This window comes from Manis pentadactyla, chromosome 6, assembly GCF_030020395.1.
Source record: "Manis pentadactyla isolate mManPen7 chromosome 6, mManPen7.hap1, whole genome shotgun sequence".
NCBI classification, from domain to species: domain Eukaryota; kingdom Metazoa; phylum Chordata; class Mammalia; order Pholidota; family Manidae; genus Manis; species Manis pentadactyla.
Window position 1 is genome coordinate 140,627,901 of NC_080024.1, and position 20,721 is coordinate 140,648,621.

Sequence of the window (20,721 nt, forward strand, 5' to 3'; positions counted from 1 at the left end):
AATCAGGTAATTTCCCAAATTTCACTCTATCATTTTCGTTAAAGTGATCACACTGTGTGGGTACTGCCGAGACCATGCTGAGCACAGAGATGGTCGGTTCTTGCAAGACTCATAACCATAAAGCAGAAACACAGATGAAAGAATCCCGGCACTGCACAGCTATAATATCACGAAGAGTTTTTAAGAAAAGCATATGCAGTCACACTCCTACATACAACAGAATTTTCCTGGACATGAATGTCTCAGAACGAACCTCCCAAGGCCCAGAAATCCAGCCACCACATGCCAGTCCATCCACCTCCACTCCACCCTCTGCCCCTTTCCCCTTCTCACCTTGTGTTTGCCAAAAAAATTAACTTCAGTTTCACCCGAGGGAAGTATTTCCCACAAACCGAGGGAGGGTCTGTGTCCCTGCACATACACAGACAGACTCACGCGGTCTGGATGATGCTTTAACAAGTTAAGGGGCCTCGCGCTTACTCAGCAGAGGAAATCTTTGTGTCTGTGAGGAATCACGCCAATTCCTATTAGTAAGAAAGGATACAGGGGCGAGGAAGCCTATTCTCTCATTGACCAGAAAAAAAGGCCCCGCAAAAACAGAGACCTCTGCCATGACCATCTGCATAAAGGAAGGATGTTGTCAACTTTCTTCTCCCCAAAACTCCAGCGACCTCTGCCTTGACCCCCAGAAACCAGATACACAGGAACAGCCTCTTCTTCAGGAATTGAGAGCTTTACACCAGAGACTCGGCACTGAGAGGCTTGTCGCCCAAGCTATCTACCCCGAACATTTGCACTCACATTCCAAAGATGTTTCCGTTGCACTGGAATGGCTGTAAATTTCTTTCCTGCAGAATTCTTTCCAAACAAACTGCCATAAACTGTACTCTGCAGCTTTGCAGCAAGAGTTCTTAACCAAGCACCGTTCACCTCATTGCAACAAATCTTTTCGATGCCGACTAGGACTGAATTGGTGGCTGGGCCAAAGGAGTAAACTTTAAAAATCCAAGTATCTCCAGAGAAAAAAAATTTAAAAACCTCCACCAGAATTCCACCTTTAGTAATTAGGACTGATAAGTAAAGGTAACATCCTTTATGGGCTCAATTCAATCACTAAAACTGTTGGCTTATGTTTCTCAGGCTATATTAAACAGGCTTAAAAAATTCCAAGTGGATTTTTTCCCATATCATTAAAGAAAGTGGGAAGGTGACAGGGTTCAAGAGAGCAAGCATTCCCTTTCCAGCACAAAAAGAACTTACGTTCTGTTTGGGTGGAGAACACAACAGGAGAAAGCTTTGAATGTTAAAGAGGATTATTAAATTCTATGAAGAGTTTTCCAAAGTAAGAAGCCAATGCACTTATAAAAAGAAAGTCTAAGTCTTTAAAAAAAAAAAAAAGAAAGATTCTAAACTTACGATTAACATTGATACTGAAATTAAAAAGAAAGCATCTATAAAAACTCAATTGTCCTAAAACAAAGCTTACACTTTGGGCTATTGATAGTGTTTTTAGAACTGGGCTTTCTCTGGAGAGTTAAAAGTATGCAAATGCCGAGTGCACAGAGGCACAAACACACACATGCTATACCTTTGTATTACACTGGCATTTTATTATTTAATTAAAGTACTCTTATTTTTCTAGCTCATGCATGCTTCCCTTGAGACGGCTTTGCTGTTAGCCTGCTGGCCTTGACTTCCAGCCAAAAACAATTCAGAAACAAAAAGGGACAACAAATCATATTTTCACAGACATTTTTATCCCTCAATACAACCCTGTTTTCACAACATCATACAGCTCCTATGAAAACTCTAATTTCGGGCAAAGCCACCCGAACCCAGGGTCTGACACATGGCTGCACTCAGTATTTCCAGTTTAAGAAATTCTTAAGTTCTTAATTGCAAATAAACTCTTTTGATAGAAGCACTTTAACCAGCATCGCTGGTTTGCAAACAGTGCCAGGGATACCGGCTGATGGAGTGAAAAATAAAAACAAGCCAGTGAATGTAGTTCTGATCCGGCAGGGATTGAAAGCTGAGGTGACTATTATTCCCAAGCTCTGTGTTATTCCATTACTTTCTAAAAGAGAGAGGCATCGGCAGACATTCACTGCATCTTCGTGGCACAGTCTAAAATGCATAATCTAATTTACAAAACAAACTAGTTTACCAGGTTAATTCTCTCAACCCTTCCCCAAGTGAGATTCTCACTTACCTGGTGGCAACCCTGTAAGTTTGATTCTCTCCCATAAGATGAGTATGAGCCCCTTTCTGTCTTACCTGCCAAGAGAAACAACAAAAAAGTGTAAATTGTGTTTTTCCTTTAAAAAAAAAGCTCCTCCAGGTAACAGACATCTACTTCTCTTCCCCGATGTTTACATACGTAAAGTAGGCACTACTGGCAATGTATGCAAGCAAGAGAGGGAATAACACTTCCTCACTCTGGCTATGATAAACTGGAAAAAAATATCCTTCATTCCTATTCTTAGCCAAACTGCTCCACACTTCCAAAAACTGTCATTCCAATGGCCTCCACTTTCTCTAACAAACAAATTATCATTCCTTATTTTCACTTTCTTTCTCTCTCACAAAATTTAAACAATTTCATTTTTATTTACACAGCAGGCAAATTATCTATGTAATGACCCTAGCCTAGTAATTCCCATTGATTATATTGACACTTAATGGTGAGGCCAAAGCTAATCAATCAAGGCTCTCCAGATGGTGAATATAGCAAAGAAAACTATTCAAAATTCTGAGTTTCTCTCTGTCTCCTTAAAATCCCCTCTCCTAGGAGTGCACCCCATCATGATCAGGATGAGGACAGACTTTACTTTTGGGAGAAAGAGCTTTGAAAAACTGACCACTCTGAACCCAAGTTCAGATTCCACCAATAGACCTAGCAGAACAAGAAATAATGGAACATCAGTGTCTTTTTCCAATTCTAACAGGCCAATTTTTATCGATACACTGCTCTACAGAGATGGATAGAGCCTCAGATGCTATTTGGCCACATCTAAGGATAAAATCAAGGCTACTCATTTTTTTTAAAGTATGTTTAGCCTTAATAATCAGCAAGGAAGACAATGAAACTGCATTATAAGAGATCTAAGCAGTAGAATTTAGTGAGTGACATATGAAGAGTTGTCACAGAAAACTGCTCCATATGTGGACATTAAAAAGAAAAGGTCTAGTGATACAGCTAAGTGCTGAGAAAACAAACCTCACCCCTCCCAAGACTAAAGGATACTTCTTTCTTTAAGACTAGAGTTAGAGATACATTGTACTTTACACTCAGGACTATACTGTTCTTTTTTCCAGTGGAAAAACTCAAAACTAGTATTTTGAGAAGCTGAACAGATATCCTTCTAAGGTTTACAACTCCCAGTTTTCCCCTCTCAAGTTAACGTAACTGTTAAAAATGACATTACTTCTTTTTTATCTTTAGTTCAATGACAATGCTATTAAGACTATGCCTTTCTGCATGACACAAAGAATGCACCTTTCATAAATCTTGTAGCTAGTCAGAAGCATACCTCATATCTAAATCACTACATATATAAAATGGAAGATGATTTTTGAAGAAAGCCAAACCTGAGTCTTAAAATTAACCCTCTCTTCCCATTAACTTTTCTACTGACTTCACTGAATCGGAAACTTGGGAACACACTCCCTTTGCCCCATTTCTCATATTGTGTTCAGTGCAAAGTAGAAAAATCAATGCCCACATCAGTTTCAAATGCAATGAAACAGGATACCATCTTACATACTGCCAGTCCTGGGAAATCTAAGAGAATAATTTTCAGTGTATAAGGATTTTACAATAAAGAAAAGATGTGTTTACCTGTTTCAGAAATGCAAATGGTCATACAGACATATTTACTCTTCTCTGTCAAATATAAGCTCCTTTATACTCTTTAACTTTTCTTTATAAATATTACTAACAGAAATAACTCAACCTTTATGAGCTATGAAATAAAGTATGTCCTTCCTTAAGCCCCTGCAACTAAAAAGCTTCAATACAACCGCCACCTAATACACTTGGACATGCTGTTTACTTGTTTAACAACTAGCCAGGCAGGTAGGTAGGTAGGTAGACAGTCAGACAGATAGAAAGACAGATAAAGTTGAATTCACTCTGACTTCCTAGGAAATTGAACATCTAGTATCCTGTTTTGATAATTTCCAAAAATTGGATTGTAACATTTTGAAGGAAAAAAGGCTATCTTTTTCTTCTCTGTGTAAGAATTACTGAAGCTATTCCCTGTAGAATTTTACCACCTGGAATTATTTCCCAACTTGACTCCAAAATAGAGACCTGGAGAGATGAATTTTCCTACTAGGATTTGTCTCAGTTCATATATCTACATAAAGTTGGGCAATTATTTTCATTATTCTAAAGCTAGAAGGTCAGTGCAAATAGTATGGATTAGAGAAAGAGAGAGAGAATATGAATGAGAATAAATGGGACAAAGAGGAGAGAAATAAGGAGAAGGATAGTGGAATGGAAAGAGCAAGACGGTAGAAAGGGAGACAAGGAGGAGGGAGTGATGAGAAGAATATGAATTCATGCCGCACAGAATCCCCAAAGTACTCTTGGCTACATGGACCCAGCATTCTTTACTATCATATCAGATACAGACTGCTTAATCTTAATTTCGCTTGTTAAAAAATATTTATCCAGATACAAAAATAAACCCACTGCAAATTACAAGTTGTCAGGGTTAAAAATCTACTCCTGTTTGTGTGGGGGAGGATAAGAGACCAGCATAGACATGAATCATTCTCAGTAATTTGAGTGTTTCCATGACATCAATGGGCACCCGTCCAGGACTCTGTCGAAGTCTGCGAGGTACCAAAGAGGCAGCGCAGCCAGCAGGAGGCTGGGAGGTGCACTTTTTTTTTTTTTAAGGGATTATGCTCCTTGTAAAGATTTCATCTGTAGCATCCCCTTTTACCATCAAATAGATCGCTCCAGAGATCATGAGGGAACACATTTCATTCTGATAGTGTAAGCCTTTAACTTTATTACATCTTTTTGTTCCCAAATTCAACTATAAATCTGCCCTCAGAGCCCAAACCCCTGTTTGGGAGCAAGATAATCAGGGCATACACCTTCTCAAACATATTCTATCTATTCCCATCATTTTCTCATGACAAAAAGCAGCCATTTTACAAGGACACCTCAGTTTCTAGGGAAAAAATACACATCTTTTGTGTAAACTGTCCATTGAAAATTAGCTATGGTCTTGATGTTGATTTTCTGCTTAAAAATCACTGGAACATTTGCTTCAGATAATAAAATTTTCAAGAGCGCTGACAACATGTTTAAGTAGGATTCTTCAGTAACTATCTGTGCTCCTGAACACAAAAGCTCCCTAATATCTGCATTTACTCTACGTCAGGCATGGGTCTGCGTCCCTTCTACCAACTGGCCGGCGCGGAGCGCTTCTTTCCTCTTTCCTCCATCCTTCCACACCCACCTCCCCCCATCCCCACAACCACAACAGAGCTTTGAAAGAGCTGAAGATTCTATTTTTCCAATATTTAAAAGAGATAGCAGTGATGAACAAACCCAGCGCATTCACTGCGGAATTTTCGAGCCAACCCTCCAGTGCTAGAATGCGACAGCCGCTGCGGATATTTTTTGGCACAAAGACAATGGTGGCAGTGCCAAGCCCCATGGCTAAAACTACTCAAAAGAGGCATAAGGGTAGCATTAATCGCTCAAGTCTTTTACTGCATGGAGTACTGTTGTCCATATTTTAGAAACTAAAAGTCCCCGTTAGTAACATTTGTCGTATGCCCATAAAGGGGAAGGGGGGGCATTCTGAAATATATACCAGAAACCAATCTTCTCAGACATTTGATTCATTTTTATACCTAAAAGGACCAAATGTTAAATTTTGCTGCTGGTGACGATTTGCTGTGCATGAAACGAATGATATGACCTAATGGAGCACGCTGAGGGCTGAATGAAAGCTACGGAAAGGATTTCATAAACTGAGTCGACATATTGGCTAAACAACTTTCTTCTGCAAAAATCATGTATGCAAGGAACATGTAATACTATGTCACAATTTTTTAAGTTTAGCAAAAAAAACCACAAAAAACAAAAAACTGCTGTAAATGAGCAGACGCAACATCCGTCAATCAACCTTCTAGAGACAAAGGAGATCAACACACAGCCCCTCCTCTAGAACAAGTCGGCATCAACAGTGAGCAAACAATCCAGAAGTCAACACGTGTTTTGTCCAAATTGAACCCATCAGCTGCTAAGACCTATATTTAAATTTGATTATTAAAAATGGCACCAAATTGATAATCAATAAAGGATTCACTTGCTTCTTCTGTTGCTCTTGAAAAACTAATGCAAGCAGAAAATATAGGCTACTTCCAAATAACTTAAAGGCCAATATTTTTGCTGATCTATTCAATAATTATTTATCTTGATGCCCCAAGAAAGATAAGGAAAAATGTTTACTATTTGGGGGCAGGATGGTTAACAACTGTCTGTATACTTCCAAATGTGATACTTTTATATTCTTATATAATTTTCCATTTTGACTTCTAATTTTTCTTCCAATCTATCTGTGGGATCTGATTATCAGGGAATGCCAGGGGAACTGGATGTGAATGAAAATATTACATGAAGGAAAAAAATGATCTCATAAACCCAGTCATTGACAGGGACACATCTAAGAAGTATCACCTTTGGCAGATTCCTACATCTGGACAGTTCTAATCTATATGGAAAGAATGAGAGACAGATAAGAACAACTGATTAATAATATGATTTCTGGGGTTAAGCTGTGACACGGACGATCCCACTGGTGGTTGACCAGTAGGGTAACAACAGGTCATGTTTGGTTTCTACCCTCATTCTTAAAAGGCCACTTTTAGAACTATATATAAATGGTAGGTATTTCACCTATCCATGAAAAAGATGTATCCATACAGCAAACTATATCATCCCATAAAAAGCCTTAATGAAAAATTATCTCATGCTGCAGGACAATTCCAAGCAAGGCAGTCTCACTGTTAATCCTCATTCTGGGAACTGAAGAATGAGCCTTTTGTTCCCCGGCATCAGACTAGGGAACTCATCAGAACCAGGGTCAAATCAGAATAAATCTCTGTCCCCAGCCACACCCCTTCCCTGCTTGCCCTATTAATTTTTCTATATATGAAAAGACAGTTTCATTAAACAATGACCTGAATTTTTAGTGGTTCTGAAAATATACATGAGGTTATTATTTACCAGCCTTTAATCTTTTCCTTGCCTGCCTTTTCCTTCCTTGCCCAAGTAAGACTAGCTCAGTCCTTGTCCTGTATTAACTGTTATGCAAAGAGCTTATGCAGGCTTATTTATTCCATCTGCACAACAATCCTATGGGGCAGGTAATACAAACACCATTTTATAGATGAGGAAACTGAGATACAGAAAATTGCCCAAGGTCACACAGGTAGTAAACAGTAAAGCCAGGATTCAAATCCTGGCAGTTTGATTCCAAAGGCTGTGTATTCTCTGTTGCTGGTATTTAAATTCTGGGGGTGGGGGGAGAATCTATAAATAAGCGAGAAGCCCAATACTGAAGATTCAAATCCCAGAGCTCATAACACTCATGAATTTGATATGAAATTAATGAAAGTGTCTTATAGGTGGTGATAATTTACATTCACATGGTTTTATTCCTAAAACGTCTCTAGGTACTTTATAGCTGTGCAAATGATGTACACCAGTACCCGTGATGTACAATAAACTGCAACCATCTCTAGGTTAAAGTGAAGAAAACAATCCACAAAAACATGGCAGCAAACTGCATCTCTACACATTCTCTATATGAAGAATGCATCTTATTATTAAAGTGCACAGAGAAGAGTAAAAGTAATAATACAATCATTGTTATAATATAGGACAACATAGTACTGCTCACAAATGTCACCTATGGAACAGGAATCCCACAACAGGCTCCAAAAAACAAAAAGGAGACTAATTAAAAGGCCTAACAAATGTTACAAGCTTTCCATACCTCTCCCCAGAAATATACATTGTATGCTAGCATGCTAAAGCCTCTGAGAAGTCCTGCAGTGAAGACATTTGAGTTTAATGTAACCTTCCCTAAACTTACTTGAACACACATATCTGCCTCTTTTTTATTTTATTTTTTGTCTATTAATACAAGTCCTGAAGAACTTTAGGGAACTACTAGAAAAAAACATTAAAAATGTGTTGGGTTAATATATGTTTGTAGTTTTCTATCAATAAACAAGTAAGTTTGAAAGCCAAATTTTATTTTATTCTAATTGATCTAAAGATATTTTTTACTTTTTGTGATGTTTCTGTGCAGATACACCTTTGTTGTTTTGATTAGCTACTAAATGTTAATCATCCCCAACCTTAGTCGGGAGGTGAGAGTCTGGGTTTGCAAGAAATCAGAAGGTTATGTTATTCTAATTTCTCAAATTCAGAAAAGAGCATTGTTTCTGTCCTGTAGAATCTTACTATACCAGGACAACTTTGTCCACAGGCATTAAAAAATCCAAATTTAACAAATTTCATGTGAAAAGAATTAGAACTCAATTCCAGCAAATAAACTAGTCATTGCACAACCTATAAAATTTTTTCCCTCTATCTCTTCCTAAATGGAGAATAGAAAAATAAGTGGAGGAAGTCATGGTAGGGCACATACTTTGTAGCAAAGGATAAAGGGAAATAGGTAGCTATCCATTTTACCAGAAAAGGCTAGCATTAGTCCTCTCTTTCACTGATGTTCTTAAGTCATAAAAATAGAATACTCAGTAATGATATATAGCTCTGATCCTGGAAAATTATGAGTTTTGGCTGCATTTCATCACTGATTCACCTCATCTCGTCTAGACACTATGCTGCCTTCAAAACAGTGGGTGTACTGAAATTCCAGATATGCTGAGTGTCTTGAGGCATCACTAAAATTCTTCATTTTGGGGGATCATTCTTGGTTCAGAATCTATATTTAATTCTCCTTAAGCCACCACTCACATTTGTCAAACACTATATAGTATGCAAAGTAATTTAGCTTACAGGTTTAAAACAATACACCCTAAGAACCCCTTAGATGGGCACTTTAACCCCTATGTTTATAGATGAGATCACTAAAATTAAAAAGGGTAACTGACTTGTATGAGCAGAACAGATTATGTAAATATGAAGAGATGAAACCAGAAAATAAACTTCCAGTTCCAGAGCCAAAGCCCCTTTTGACAATATGCCACCTCTTTGTGGAGTATTCCAGATGTATTATCAATATCGATTGTGGTAACAAATATTATTTTACCTGTTTTCTTCTCACTGTGTAACACAACCATGCCCTCAAATAATTTTAACCTGATTCTTATTATGTCAAAGAGGAGTTCTCAAGTCTTTTGATGGATGAGAAGGTTCGAATTGATACATTTTGAGTGACGATCCTCTGTACACCAAAAAATTACCGATGCAAAATAAAAGTATTGCCTCTGATTATTTCACTTGCCCTAGACAACAACAGCCAAAATAATACCCCACTTGGTGTCACACTTAGAAGAAGTACACACATTATCAAATTAAAGCACGTGAGTTTTGTGCTTTATTTTCCAAATGCAAGAAAATCTTTCATTGAAAATGACACTGATTCCACAGAGTGTGCAATTAATCAACGTAATCACGGGGATAACTTAGCTGTTTGGGGAGGTGTGTCAAATAACTCTTTAAGGCCACTGAAGTGCCACTTGAGGCACTAGAGTAATGGTTTTCTGAATCATCACTTTGTACAAGGGTTCCCAGGAGACCGGAAGGACCAAGGGCAACCCCGAAATCACTCCACTTACCTCTAAGGAGTAACTTACCACTGGCTTTATGAGACTAAGATGGCAATAGTTCTGCCTGCCTTATTTTATATTTTTATCGCAGACTGTGTCTATGATGACTGGGTATAACCAAGGTAATGAAGGACTTGTGTGACCTCTGAAGAAACTACATATTTGAAAGATTATTTTTTATTTGAAGAAAGATAATAGCTTTCATAAAAAGTGGAAAAAGGTCAATTTTGCAATGTATACTAAAGCAAGCAGGAATAAAAGATTTTCTCTATATTCTTTGGAGGGAAGCAAGACACAGGATGCACTTGGTAAAAAGCAATCCTTCAGCATTGAATTATATGGCTAAGAGACTTTGCTGATCATAACAATCATCAGTAAAACTTTTTCATAAAACAGATTCCTGGGTTTTTCATCCCATGGTACTTGTAGTCGGTGGTGTAGGACCTGCCTTCCAGTTTTTTTTTTTTAATCAAATTCCACTAATTAGTCTAAGAAGCCAGGGTAAGAGCAACCTCATAGAGCAACAGGCACAGCTTTTAAGGTCACATTCGATGAACCTCCAACAAACCTGGTAACCTGGTGGTGAACAACAACAAGAACGATTACTCCTGGTCTAACCTATTTAAGGGGATTTTTAAAAAGACAAAAATAATTGCCTCTGAGGCCCTTTCACAGTTACATTTTATGGGTTAGAGAAACCTTTTTCTGGCAGCATACTAGGCCTTTGGAATTATTCCACTAATAAAGACTGGTTGTTTAAAGGACACTGATCTCACATGACCAAGGAGGTCCCCTAATAAACAGCAGAATCCCAAGACGTGAGAAGCCTGGAAGGGAAACGCTGCTCCTCTGCGGCCCCACTGGCCACCGCTCTGGAAGTGTCTCTTCCCCACTGATGCCAAACAGAAGTCTCCTTTAGGCTCCAGGATCAAGTTCTACTGAACATTACTTGGCTGGTTAACCTACAAGTGCCCGTCCACCCATGTATTCTCCCTGTCTGTGCTCTACTAAAGGCATTACCCGTCCACACTGAGGGAGGCAATCTAGTTCTTTGATCCCTCTGGAGGAGATCTATGACATTCTGGCGTGATGCAGCAGAGACATCATATGAATAAGACTTTGTTGTCTGGCCAAATTTTTTTGGAATTTATCAGCAAATTTTAAGAAAAGCTGCAGCTCCATTTCATCACACAAATCACTTTAAGCCATAAATTATTTGCTACTCATTGAACTGAACTAAGACAGTTTTAATACTGTCTTACTAAAATTAAATGTAAAAAGTAATAATGGACAACCTGAATAAAACACAGCCGAACAGAAAATGCAGGGAAAGGTCTGGTATTATGTTTTTTATAGTACCTCCATAGGAAAGTTACATATTTTAGCACCATGGCATGTAAGTGGTGGATTCAGTTTTCAAGCTGAGCTTATAACTAACAAGAATATAACAATTATCATCTCTCAAAGAAACCACATGCAGCTGATGATACTCAAAACTGCACAGAAGTAAAGGAAATGGGAGCTTCATGAAGATGTTAAATACAGTTCATACGTGTGTATAAACACTTAAGTATTATACTTACACATACACACACGTATATAAGTAACATTTTTAATCCCAGACAGAAGACAATCCAAGTGTCATTTATGTATGTATGTGTGATGTATTAGATGACCATTTCTTCAGCCTTAGCACTGAATTACAATTGGTCTATGTTCCCTAAGCATACACTACTGAGAAGTTGAGGGGAAATAGCTCAGAATTCAAAATACATTTTGGGACACCCACAGAGCACACAAGGAGAAAGACTGCTACCTCCTGAGCTTGTGCTTCAAGAGAACGGGACCAGGGCACCAAAGTTGGAGGTGAACAGGGCAAAACTACTCAGAGCCTCACTGCTAAAGGAAAGCAATGCTTCACAGACAGAATTACACAAGCCACTGAGTCCTACACCATGATGTTTAAGAAAAACCTCCCTACGACTGAATTGATGAGCACGAAGTAAATCAAGAGGGGAAGGTAGGGGTCACAGGAAGGAAGAGGGGAGGCAGGGAAAAGATGATGGAGGAGGAGGAGGAAAAGAAAGGAGGAAGGAGAAGGGGAGTAGTCAGAACTGTGACCTCATCCCATCAAAAACATGCAAGAGAAGAAAAAAAGTACATGGAATAGATGGAACAGACAGCAATTTTCAGCTCTGAAACTTGCAAAAGCAATCACCTGAATAGTTGTGAGAGGTCCAAAGATGTGAGGCATGGAAATAAATAAATATCTGTTTAGTGCCTGTGGACCACGTGTTGCTTTGAATATGTCAACAATGGACATTATTCTCAAGAGTAAAAGTTTAGATGGCTGGCACACCAGGGAGAAAACCCAGGAATACACACCAGTGAGGGATGTAATGGAGTAACTTGGGCACAGAAAGACAGCACCCAATACAACCTCACTGTGGCAACAGAGGGCAACAGGGAAGACATGCATCTGAGATTCCATCAAAGACGCTATTGTAACAGATTTGGTGGGAACTTGTTATTTCTTAGAATGCAGTTCACGGTTATTTGACAATGTTAAATAAATCAATAAAAACTGATGCTTATATAATTTATCAAAAACAATTTCTTCAAGGTAACTGAACCTGAAACTGGAAAAGCATAGATGATTCCCCTTTCCTAGCTCTAAGCTCTTCGGTCATTCCATCTTTTAGGGAGCTGGCTTTGGGAGTTTTGATGGCATTTGCCTACAAATTAGAAAAGCTCTAAGACAAAAGAACTGCCCAGATCTAAATGACCCTCTCTGTGTAACAATTACCAAATTGATTCAATAAAGTCATTTCATTTCAGAGATAGGTAGAAATCACGTACACATGATTATTATAAAGAATTTGCTGGAAACTTGTCAACAGAAATCGTTGCTATTTTTAAGACCTATTCATTACAACGGGGCCCTGGTCTTCACTACCAGGATCCAAGAATATATTCATGCAAGCAGAGAGGCCAGGACGCTCCCTCTGTGACTGGCTCTTGTACAAGTCAGTCCTGCCACCTGGGAATAAAGGGATCATCAATGATTTGCTCCTTTGACATCTCACACTCCATAAATTAAACAAGCACCAAAAGAGGCAAAACAAAACCAAAAAATGTTCCACCAAAACTACCATTCTTGGTATCTGCCAGGGAAGACAGCTTAATTTAGTCTTTGAGGAAGCCAAAAAATTTAATTTATAAAATAATATGATATATGCTGCATATATAAAATGTATTAAAGATATGCACTCATTTTCTTTCACAAAGCAAGTGAAAACTGCCAACCCTATTAGGAAGTTCTCTCCTGGGAATTACTCAGCACATCCTTTACCTACAAAGAGTCACATTTCAAAATTTCTATTATTTATCTTTTTTAAGTCCATCCCCAACTTAGACAACAGTTCTTGAGTATAACTATGCCAGGAGGAGCTACAAAAGTAACAAGTATACAATTAATGATACTATGAAATTAACCACTTAAAAACTCAAGAGTAGCATATACTTTACATGTTATTTGAACTATCAGGAGTCTATTTAGCAAAAGCAAACCAAAACAAGCAACAAACTTAATTTTGAACTAAAACAAATTATCTGTCACTCTCAGTATTAATCTACACCTTTACAATCACTGGAAATACATGATTAGTTGTGTAAAAGTGCACAAACGAAACAAACAAAAAAACAAAAAATACTCCCCAATCTTGAAAAGTAAATTAGGAACCCCACAAACAGTTGGTTCCAGTCTGGGCAGCCAGCAGAGGGCGCACATGCCCCAACAAGAGCAGGTTCTGACCAGGCACCACCCAAACTCACTTAGAACTAAGCCTGACCAAAATTTGAACTGGTGGGGGTCATCCTATCAGTGCCATTAATAAAGAAAATGTGCTCAGTTTAGAATAGTAAGAAATACACACTATTAAATACCAACTTCAACAGAGACTTCTTAGCTGCTTCACGGACAGTTCATTAAAAAGAAAATCTTTGTATAGAAGTGAGGTTATATCAGTTTTCAAGGCCACTGTAGTTTTCACTGATCTATATTAAGAATTACCTGTAATATATGAGTTTGGAGAAATAAATTAAACACTAAATTTCTAACACATAAACACACAATTTTAGTGAGTGTATTACATCTCTTTGCAAACAGAGTTTCTTTTAGTGTTTCCATGTGTCAAATAGAAGTCTATTAATTTTTGTAACTGTAGAGCAACCAAATACGAATCGTTTTATGGTTAAATTGAGATATATAAGTTATAAGTTATTTATTTTTACACTTGTTTGTACTTGATTATTTGTAAGTTGCCTATTCTGGTCTTTGTATTATAATATTTGTTTTGGAGTTACAATAGGTTATACTTCAAGAGGACCTCCCAGCTATGTATGTACAAGTACATATAATAAGGAACTGTTTATTCTTTTAAGAAAGTTTTCCTATAAATGCAAAAGTCACAAACTCCTCCTGGAGCTTTCTAAGCTTATGGTTTCAGAAATAATTACCACAACTAGAAAAGAAAAAAAAAAAGAATTACCTCATGAAAGCATCAAATTAAAATAAACTTAAAGTACTGTAGTTTTTTACATTTACAGATAAAAATGAAATAATCCATAGGATGCTTGATCTCTCATTTCAAATAGATTTAAATAAACAGAAGGTTTATAGTTAAGTTGCAAGATGGAAAGCTTGGTAGGAATAATTAGCTGCCAGTTGTCCATCCACCTAAATGACCATTTCAACCTCACCTCTACTAATCAAACAAAAACAACAAAGTCACATAACATCTCTATCAGGTAATTTCTTTAAAGCATTCTCGGTAGATTTTAGAGTTGAATTTAATTTACAGCATTTATAAACCAGGTGGCTTAGGTTACATGTAGGTCACAATAATAATACTTATTCTTCAGGCCGATGTGGCTACACCATTTCTGCATAAGTTCAAATGACGATGTTTTATTATTCCTAAGCACTCGATTCTGAAATGTTTGCACAATCTGTTAAGTCCAGGCAAATTTAAATGATTTTGACATGCAGCCTGCTAAGGCCAGTGACGGGGATAATGCCTCTTTACGTGGGTAAAATTTTGTGGCATATAGGTCAGTCTCTTAAGGGGAATCAACTGTTTGTCTCTTCTTTGCATTTCCACCACAATCCTTCATCCTGCAGCCTGGAGCTGAGAGTGAAATGCAAGAAAGGAGCTGAGTGCTCAAAGCAAAAATCTGCTTCCAGGACAATCCATTATATCTGACAAGTTAAATGTTCCATGGTAGGCCATATGGCACCAGAGCAGGGCCGACGATGGAAGAGGGGAACTCAGCAAATGCATCACAATTAAGGAGTTTGGCTACAGACTTTACTTTGAATTACTTAATTTTTTTCATTAAATTTTAAATGCTGTCCCCCTGCCCTCAATTTTTAACTGGATTCCTTGAGACAATTTTTAAAGAAGTTCCACAATTACTTTTTCATCTCATGGCTTAGGTCACTGTGGCTACTGAAATCTGAAAGTTAAGGTACACATGGCCATTTTATCAAATGCACTTTCACAGAGGAGGACCTGTAGCCTCATTTAAAATTTTTCAAGACAAATAATATGTAGAACCTATCAGTTCACTAGATTAGAATATGCAGATGAAACTGGTCATTAGATCGAGACATTTAAATGAAATTGATAGACCATTAAATGAAACCAGTTTCCATTCTTAAGCCTAAAATATCTTAAAAGCTGTACAGTCGTAACAGGCATTTTTGTTTCTTCTGTGGCTTGCTTATGATTTACCAAATTAATGAATTAACTGAGGACTACCTCCTTGAATTTAGCTCCTCCCAGCATGCCAACAAAAGGAACTCTCTATACTCCTGACTCAAGCCATGTCCCAGAGACAAGTCCTTTAAGCTTCTAAGACGTGGGTTCAACCTGGGTCATCTATAACAAAGCTGAGTTTTGTTGGAGACAATGTAATGTAAATAATACTTGCACTAAAACCAAGGTATGCATTTGCTTCTTTAAGGAAGAGGAAATGAAATTAATGAGATGACCAAAATAGCATAATTATATCCTGGTATATATACCATTATGCCATTCTAGTAAATAAATTAAGTAAATGTTCTTATGTCTCCTGAAGAATTCTCAGGAAGAGAACTGGATCTGTAATAAAAACTGAAGCAGCATCCTATAGAAGTGTCCAAACTCATCTCATCCAGTGTCAAAGGGCAGTTTATCAATATCCTCAATTCTTGGGGATGATACATTCCTGAGCAAATACATATAAGTACATGTGTAAATACTATATATATATGTATATATAAAATCATAATGGGTAGTTTTTCTAAACAATAATGATTATCATTTAGGTAGTCACATTGGTTCACAAACATGAAATTCATGATTAAAACATGTATGCATCTTTCCAAAAGAGTAGACACTAAGACTCATTTCCCTAAACTATTTTCACTCTCCATTTCTCCAGAGGGTCACTATTTCTCTCAAATGTACTCGCTTCTGCCTTAATTAAGAATAACATTATTTCAAAGAGCATATCCAGATACTTTGTAAAAAAAAATGGGTCATTTCATATTTAAAATTATGAACACAGTTTCTAGTGGTCCCAAAGTTACTCTTTGTTAATCATCTAATGTAATTTTTTATTTGTATCTCATTTTTAAATATGAGACAATTTAGTAAATTGTGAAGATGGTATGTGGGTTATGAATTGGTCATTTGTATTAAAAATCGATTGTTATAGCTCTGCATATTTTATGAAGTACTTTCACATACATGCTCTTATAAGCTTCATAATCCTAAGGTAGGTGTCATACCTATCATTAATATGTTCACTCCCTATGGAGGAAGAAAGGTTATTCAGAGAGGTTAATGTATTACCTTACAGTACACAGCTATGACATGGGGGATCCACATTTTCTGTCTAAGCCTACCTCTTTACATAAGCATTGTAATGCCATACCATACCATCGAGTACGTGAGGAAGTACGAACACTAAAAAGATTTAGGCAAGTATTACTCAGAAATGCAGGCATGTGTGTTATACACTTTTACTTCATATCTAAGAAAAGTAGTAAAATGTTTTGGTATTGTGACAGTGACCAGTTTGAAAAAGATGACAGAATCCTATGCCGGAATTTCCTAGGAGGAATGAACACATACTCAACACACAGTTACACTTACACATGAACAGCCACACGTGAGGGTGCTACACGCACATACACACACACTCACACACGTAAAATGCAGTCATGCACATCTCAGCATCAATAGAGTGCACAGGGCCGTTGTGTACTATAGATCCCATTTCTGTGTATCCAGATCCACATTTTTATTACTAATTAAAATGTCCAGATGGTAAAATAACACCTGATCTGAGGGGCTTTTAAGTACAGTAATTGTCAACGCTCAACTCCTACATTGTTAACAAATTGGAAAAATTGGCCTGCACTGAGTTTTATATGTACTGTTTCCAAGCCATCAGTGTAATACAGTTAAAACTTTCATAACTTGAACCTAAAAATGCCCACACAGAAAGAACTCTTTACCAAGAAAAAGAGGGAAAGATCTGCCATCAAATCATTATTATTAAGAGAAAGCTTATGAAGTCCAACAGAACTGAATGTCGTATCACAGTCATACCATTGTGTTTTATAGGGGAAAAAAAACACAATAGAGGAAAAGAATGAGCTAGCTATTCAACAGCTATTCAATCCTATTATTTCATGAAGCCCTTTCTCTACATATTTTGTTTTACACATTCATGAAAGGATACAATTAATTTTTAAATATATTCATCTTTTTCTTTTTTTTTTTTACATTTTATTGCCATATATATATATATAGAAGTACAGATCTTAATCATAAAGCAAAACATTTATCATCTCATATGCTTTTAAAATATATGGTTTCTGGGATGACCCTTGAAATTCAGCTTAGGTCTTGGCTCAAGAATAATATGCTTCGGGGAATCACACATGCTTTTAAATGTTTAAGCAGCTACTTTCTAATCCTAAGTGGATTCTTTTTTCTCAAGCAAACATTTTTGCAAATATTTAGGCTGCTTTGATACGCAAATGTTCTCCCAAACACTTCCACCAGCCAGCCACTGAAATCTCTCCACAGACCCCAACCAATGGGAAAGTTCGCAAGGGAGATATGAGAAGCAACTGGATGAGGGTACTGCCAGGAACACTGGCTTCACTGGCCACAAACAAATGTTGATTTTGTTGCAATACCTGAAACAAAACCTTTGGATGTTGTAGTGAAACAACTACTTCAAAATTCTCAGTCATGGGGCTATAATTCCCCTTGACTGAAGCAATAACTTCTGGGGAGGGTAAAACTGATCACCCACGGGTTTCCTTTTTCAGAGTTCAATAACTCCAGTAAATGTGGCTTGCTGCTGGACAGTGAAATCTCACCACTTTAAAAAGAAAATGCCCACAGGAATTAACATGTGCAAAACAGTTAACAGAGAAAGCAACAAAAATTGCCATGACTAGGGTCCCAAGTCTTAATGGGTAAAATATTAGTACTTTCAAAAATGTGCTTCCAAGGGATAAGCCAGGGGAAAAGATGCCCCTACAACCATCTTTACTATATAAATATCTCAGGAAGTGATTCATGCAAATGAGGAATTCTAGAAATAAAAACAAGAGGGTAGCATTCAAAATAACCTGTAAATACAGTATGGTTATAATTATTATGAGTAAAAACAATCTCTATACCACCTTTCTCTTTAACACTTTACTAGGGAAACACCCCCTAGACTTGCTTTAGGAAATAATGGGATTCTTTAATAACAGGTCAACAAATCATTTCAAAGTATTTTTTCAATTTATTCCATCACTTTAGCCACCAGAGGCCCACGACACTGAAAACAAAACCAAATTTCAGGATTCTGGGCCCTAACACCATTCTAGGCATTACTTAAGAATGCAGGAACTGGTACACGTTTGTGAATTTGATGGGGGGAGAAAACTAAGTGAATTTATCAAAGCCAGTGAATGCTGAGCTTACAAAATTAAAATGATCTTCTCCTCAATGAATGAACCAACTAACCTGCTGATTGACACTTTTTCCTCACTTCTGCCATCACTTCCTCATTCACACATATTAGAAGTGGTCAAAGATTTCATCAGATGTGGTTTGACAATAGCAGCAAAGTGCCTAAAGCCACAGATTTTAATTGAGCCCAAAATACAGATTTGGGAGAAAAAAGAACCAATCACAGCAGGAAGCGCTTTAAAAGAAAAAAAAAAAAGGAAACATTATCTTGAGTAGTAACTCTGCACTTAGTTATACTGTATGAAAAGAAAATTAAAAAGCTCTATAAAATGTCAGAATTAACCTATCATTTCAGATTGCTCACAGGTGAAATTCTACCATCTGGATGGGCAATTTGCCTGCATAAAATACAAGTAAACCAAAAGAAAAAAAGTAAATCCTTCTTCTGCCTGCTATTTCAACACAATGGATTAAAGAAAAGAGGACAGAGCTACCACAATTCAGATATTGATACACCATGTGTACACACACAAACACACACGTTCATGTGCAAACTGTGACAAAACAGAAATTGGAATAAAGCAAGAGACTGAATAAGATTCTGTTTCTTGGAACTCTGGGGTTACTGAGGGGGAAAAAAACCCATTCTTAACCGCATAATAGGAGAAAATGATTTACTTTAAAGTCCTCATTAAATAACCGATGAGACTTTGTATTGTACTGAGATACTCCAAGAAATAAGACCTACCATATCAAAGTTTCTATCTTCCCCTAACAAGGCATATTTATATTCTTTATTTATGCTGGGCTAGCAACTTGGGGAATTACAATTTAACTTTAAATAAACAGGAAACTGCATCTTAGGAACTGCCTGAAGTTGTTTTATATCATTTGAGAGTGAAAATGCTTATAAAATTGACTATTTATAAAGAAATATGCTTTCATTCTTTTTCTTAATCTTTATACAAACCTTTTTTTTAATCCCCTCAAATATCTGCCTCAGCAAAAAGATCTGGCTTAGTAATGGATCGTTTTTTTTTTTTTCTTTAACCTAAAGATTCAATCTCAAATCGGGTCAGAACTCTGTTTAGGTGTTTCTTTCTGATGTTGAGGGTGAGATAGAACTTTTGGTGTAACTTTAGGTACAATAAACCACAGTACAGGTCGGCACCAAATGGTTACTTGCCAACGTACAGTCATACTTTGAAAGCAACACACAGAGGGTTTATAAATTAATAGCTTTCTGTCCTGAATACTTGTCAATAGCTCTGTTCTGGGGTTTCTGGGTATCCATTTTGATGGCACGGTGTCTCTTAAAATTACATTTGAAGCACAACACTAGACCAGAAGTGTTGAGTGAGAGAATTATGGGCACATTCCCAAACTCTTACACTAAACCACAAAGGGAATAGATTAAAAAGAAAAAGCGCTAAAAAACAACCATCTTCCAAAAAGAAGAAGAAGAAAGAAAAAAAAAAAAACCCACCCTGAAAAGAGAAACAGAATACTTGCTTTTCTTTCGACCTTATAGGTAGCACACGGAGGGAGGCACCCGAAGATGTAAGCACAAATACGTGATGAAGGTCGCCAGAAAGCATGCGGATGAATAAACTGTCGTGGTGTAAATTTGCCAGCTAGAGGACAGAACACAACACGCTGAGGCTTGGCTGTCCTAACATGTTTTACTATGTAAATTTAAAGAGTCTTGAAAGGGAAAAGGGAAGAGGGGAAAAGGTGGAGGGTTTTTGTTTAACATTTTGAAAAAGTTTGCCAGAAATTCTCATACTTGGGTCACAAATAAAAGTACTTTCATTGCTGTTATTAAAAAAAAAAAAAAGAATCTAGTTCTTAGGCTAAA

At 37.1% G+C, this 20,721-nt stretch overlaps 1 protein-coding gene across 13 annotated transcripts in view; it reads right to left on the reverse strand.

Annotated features, from left to right (window-relative positions):
* The window catches only part of TCF4 (transcription factor 4), a 333,945-nt gene that overhangs the window by 166,544 nt on the left and 146,680 nt on the right, over positions 1-20,721 (reverse strand). For 10 of the 13 annotated variants that reach the window (XM_036918543.2, XM_036918538.2, XM_036918539.2 and 7 more), the window contains one exon: positions 2,213-2,277. In XM_036918543.2, coding sequence (XP_036774438.1) covers positions 2,213-2,277 — 65 coding nt within the window. Of the gene's footprint in view, positions 1-333; positions 2,190-2,212; positions 2,278-20,375; positions 20,457-20,721 lie in introns of those variants that run through there. The other 3 variants (XM_057504207.1, XM_057504208.1, XM_036918547.2) reach the window with 2 other exon arrangements.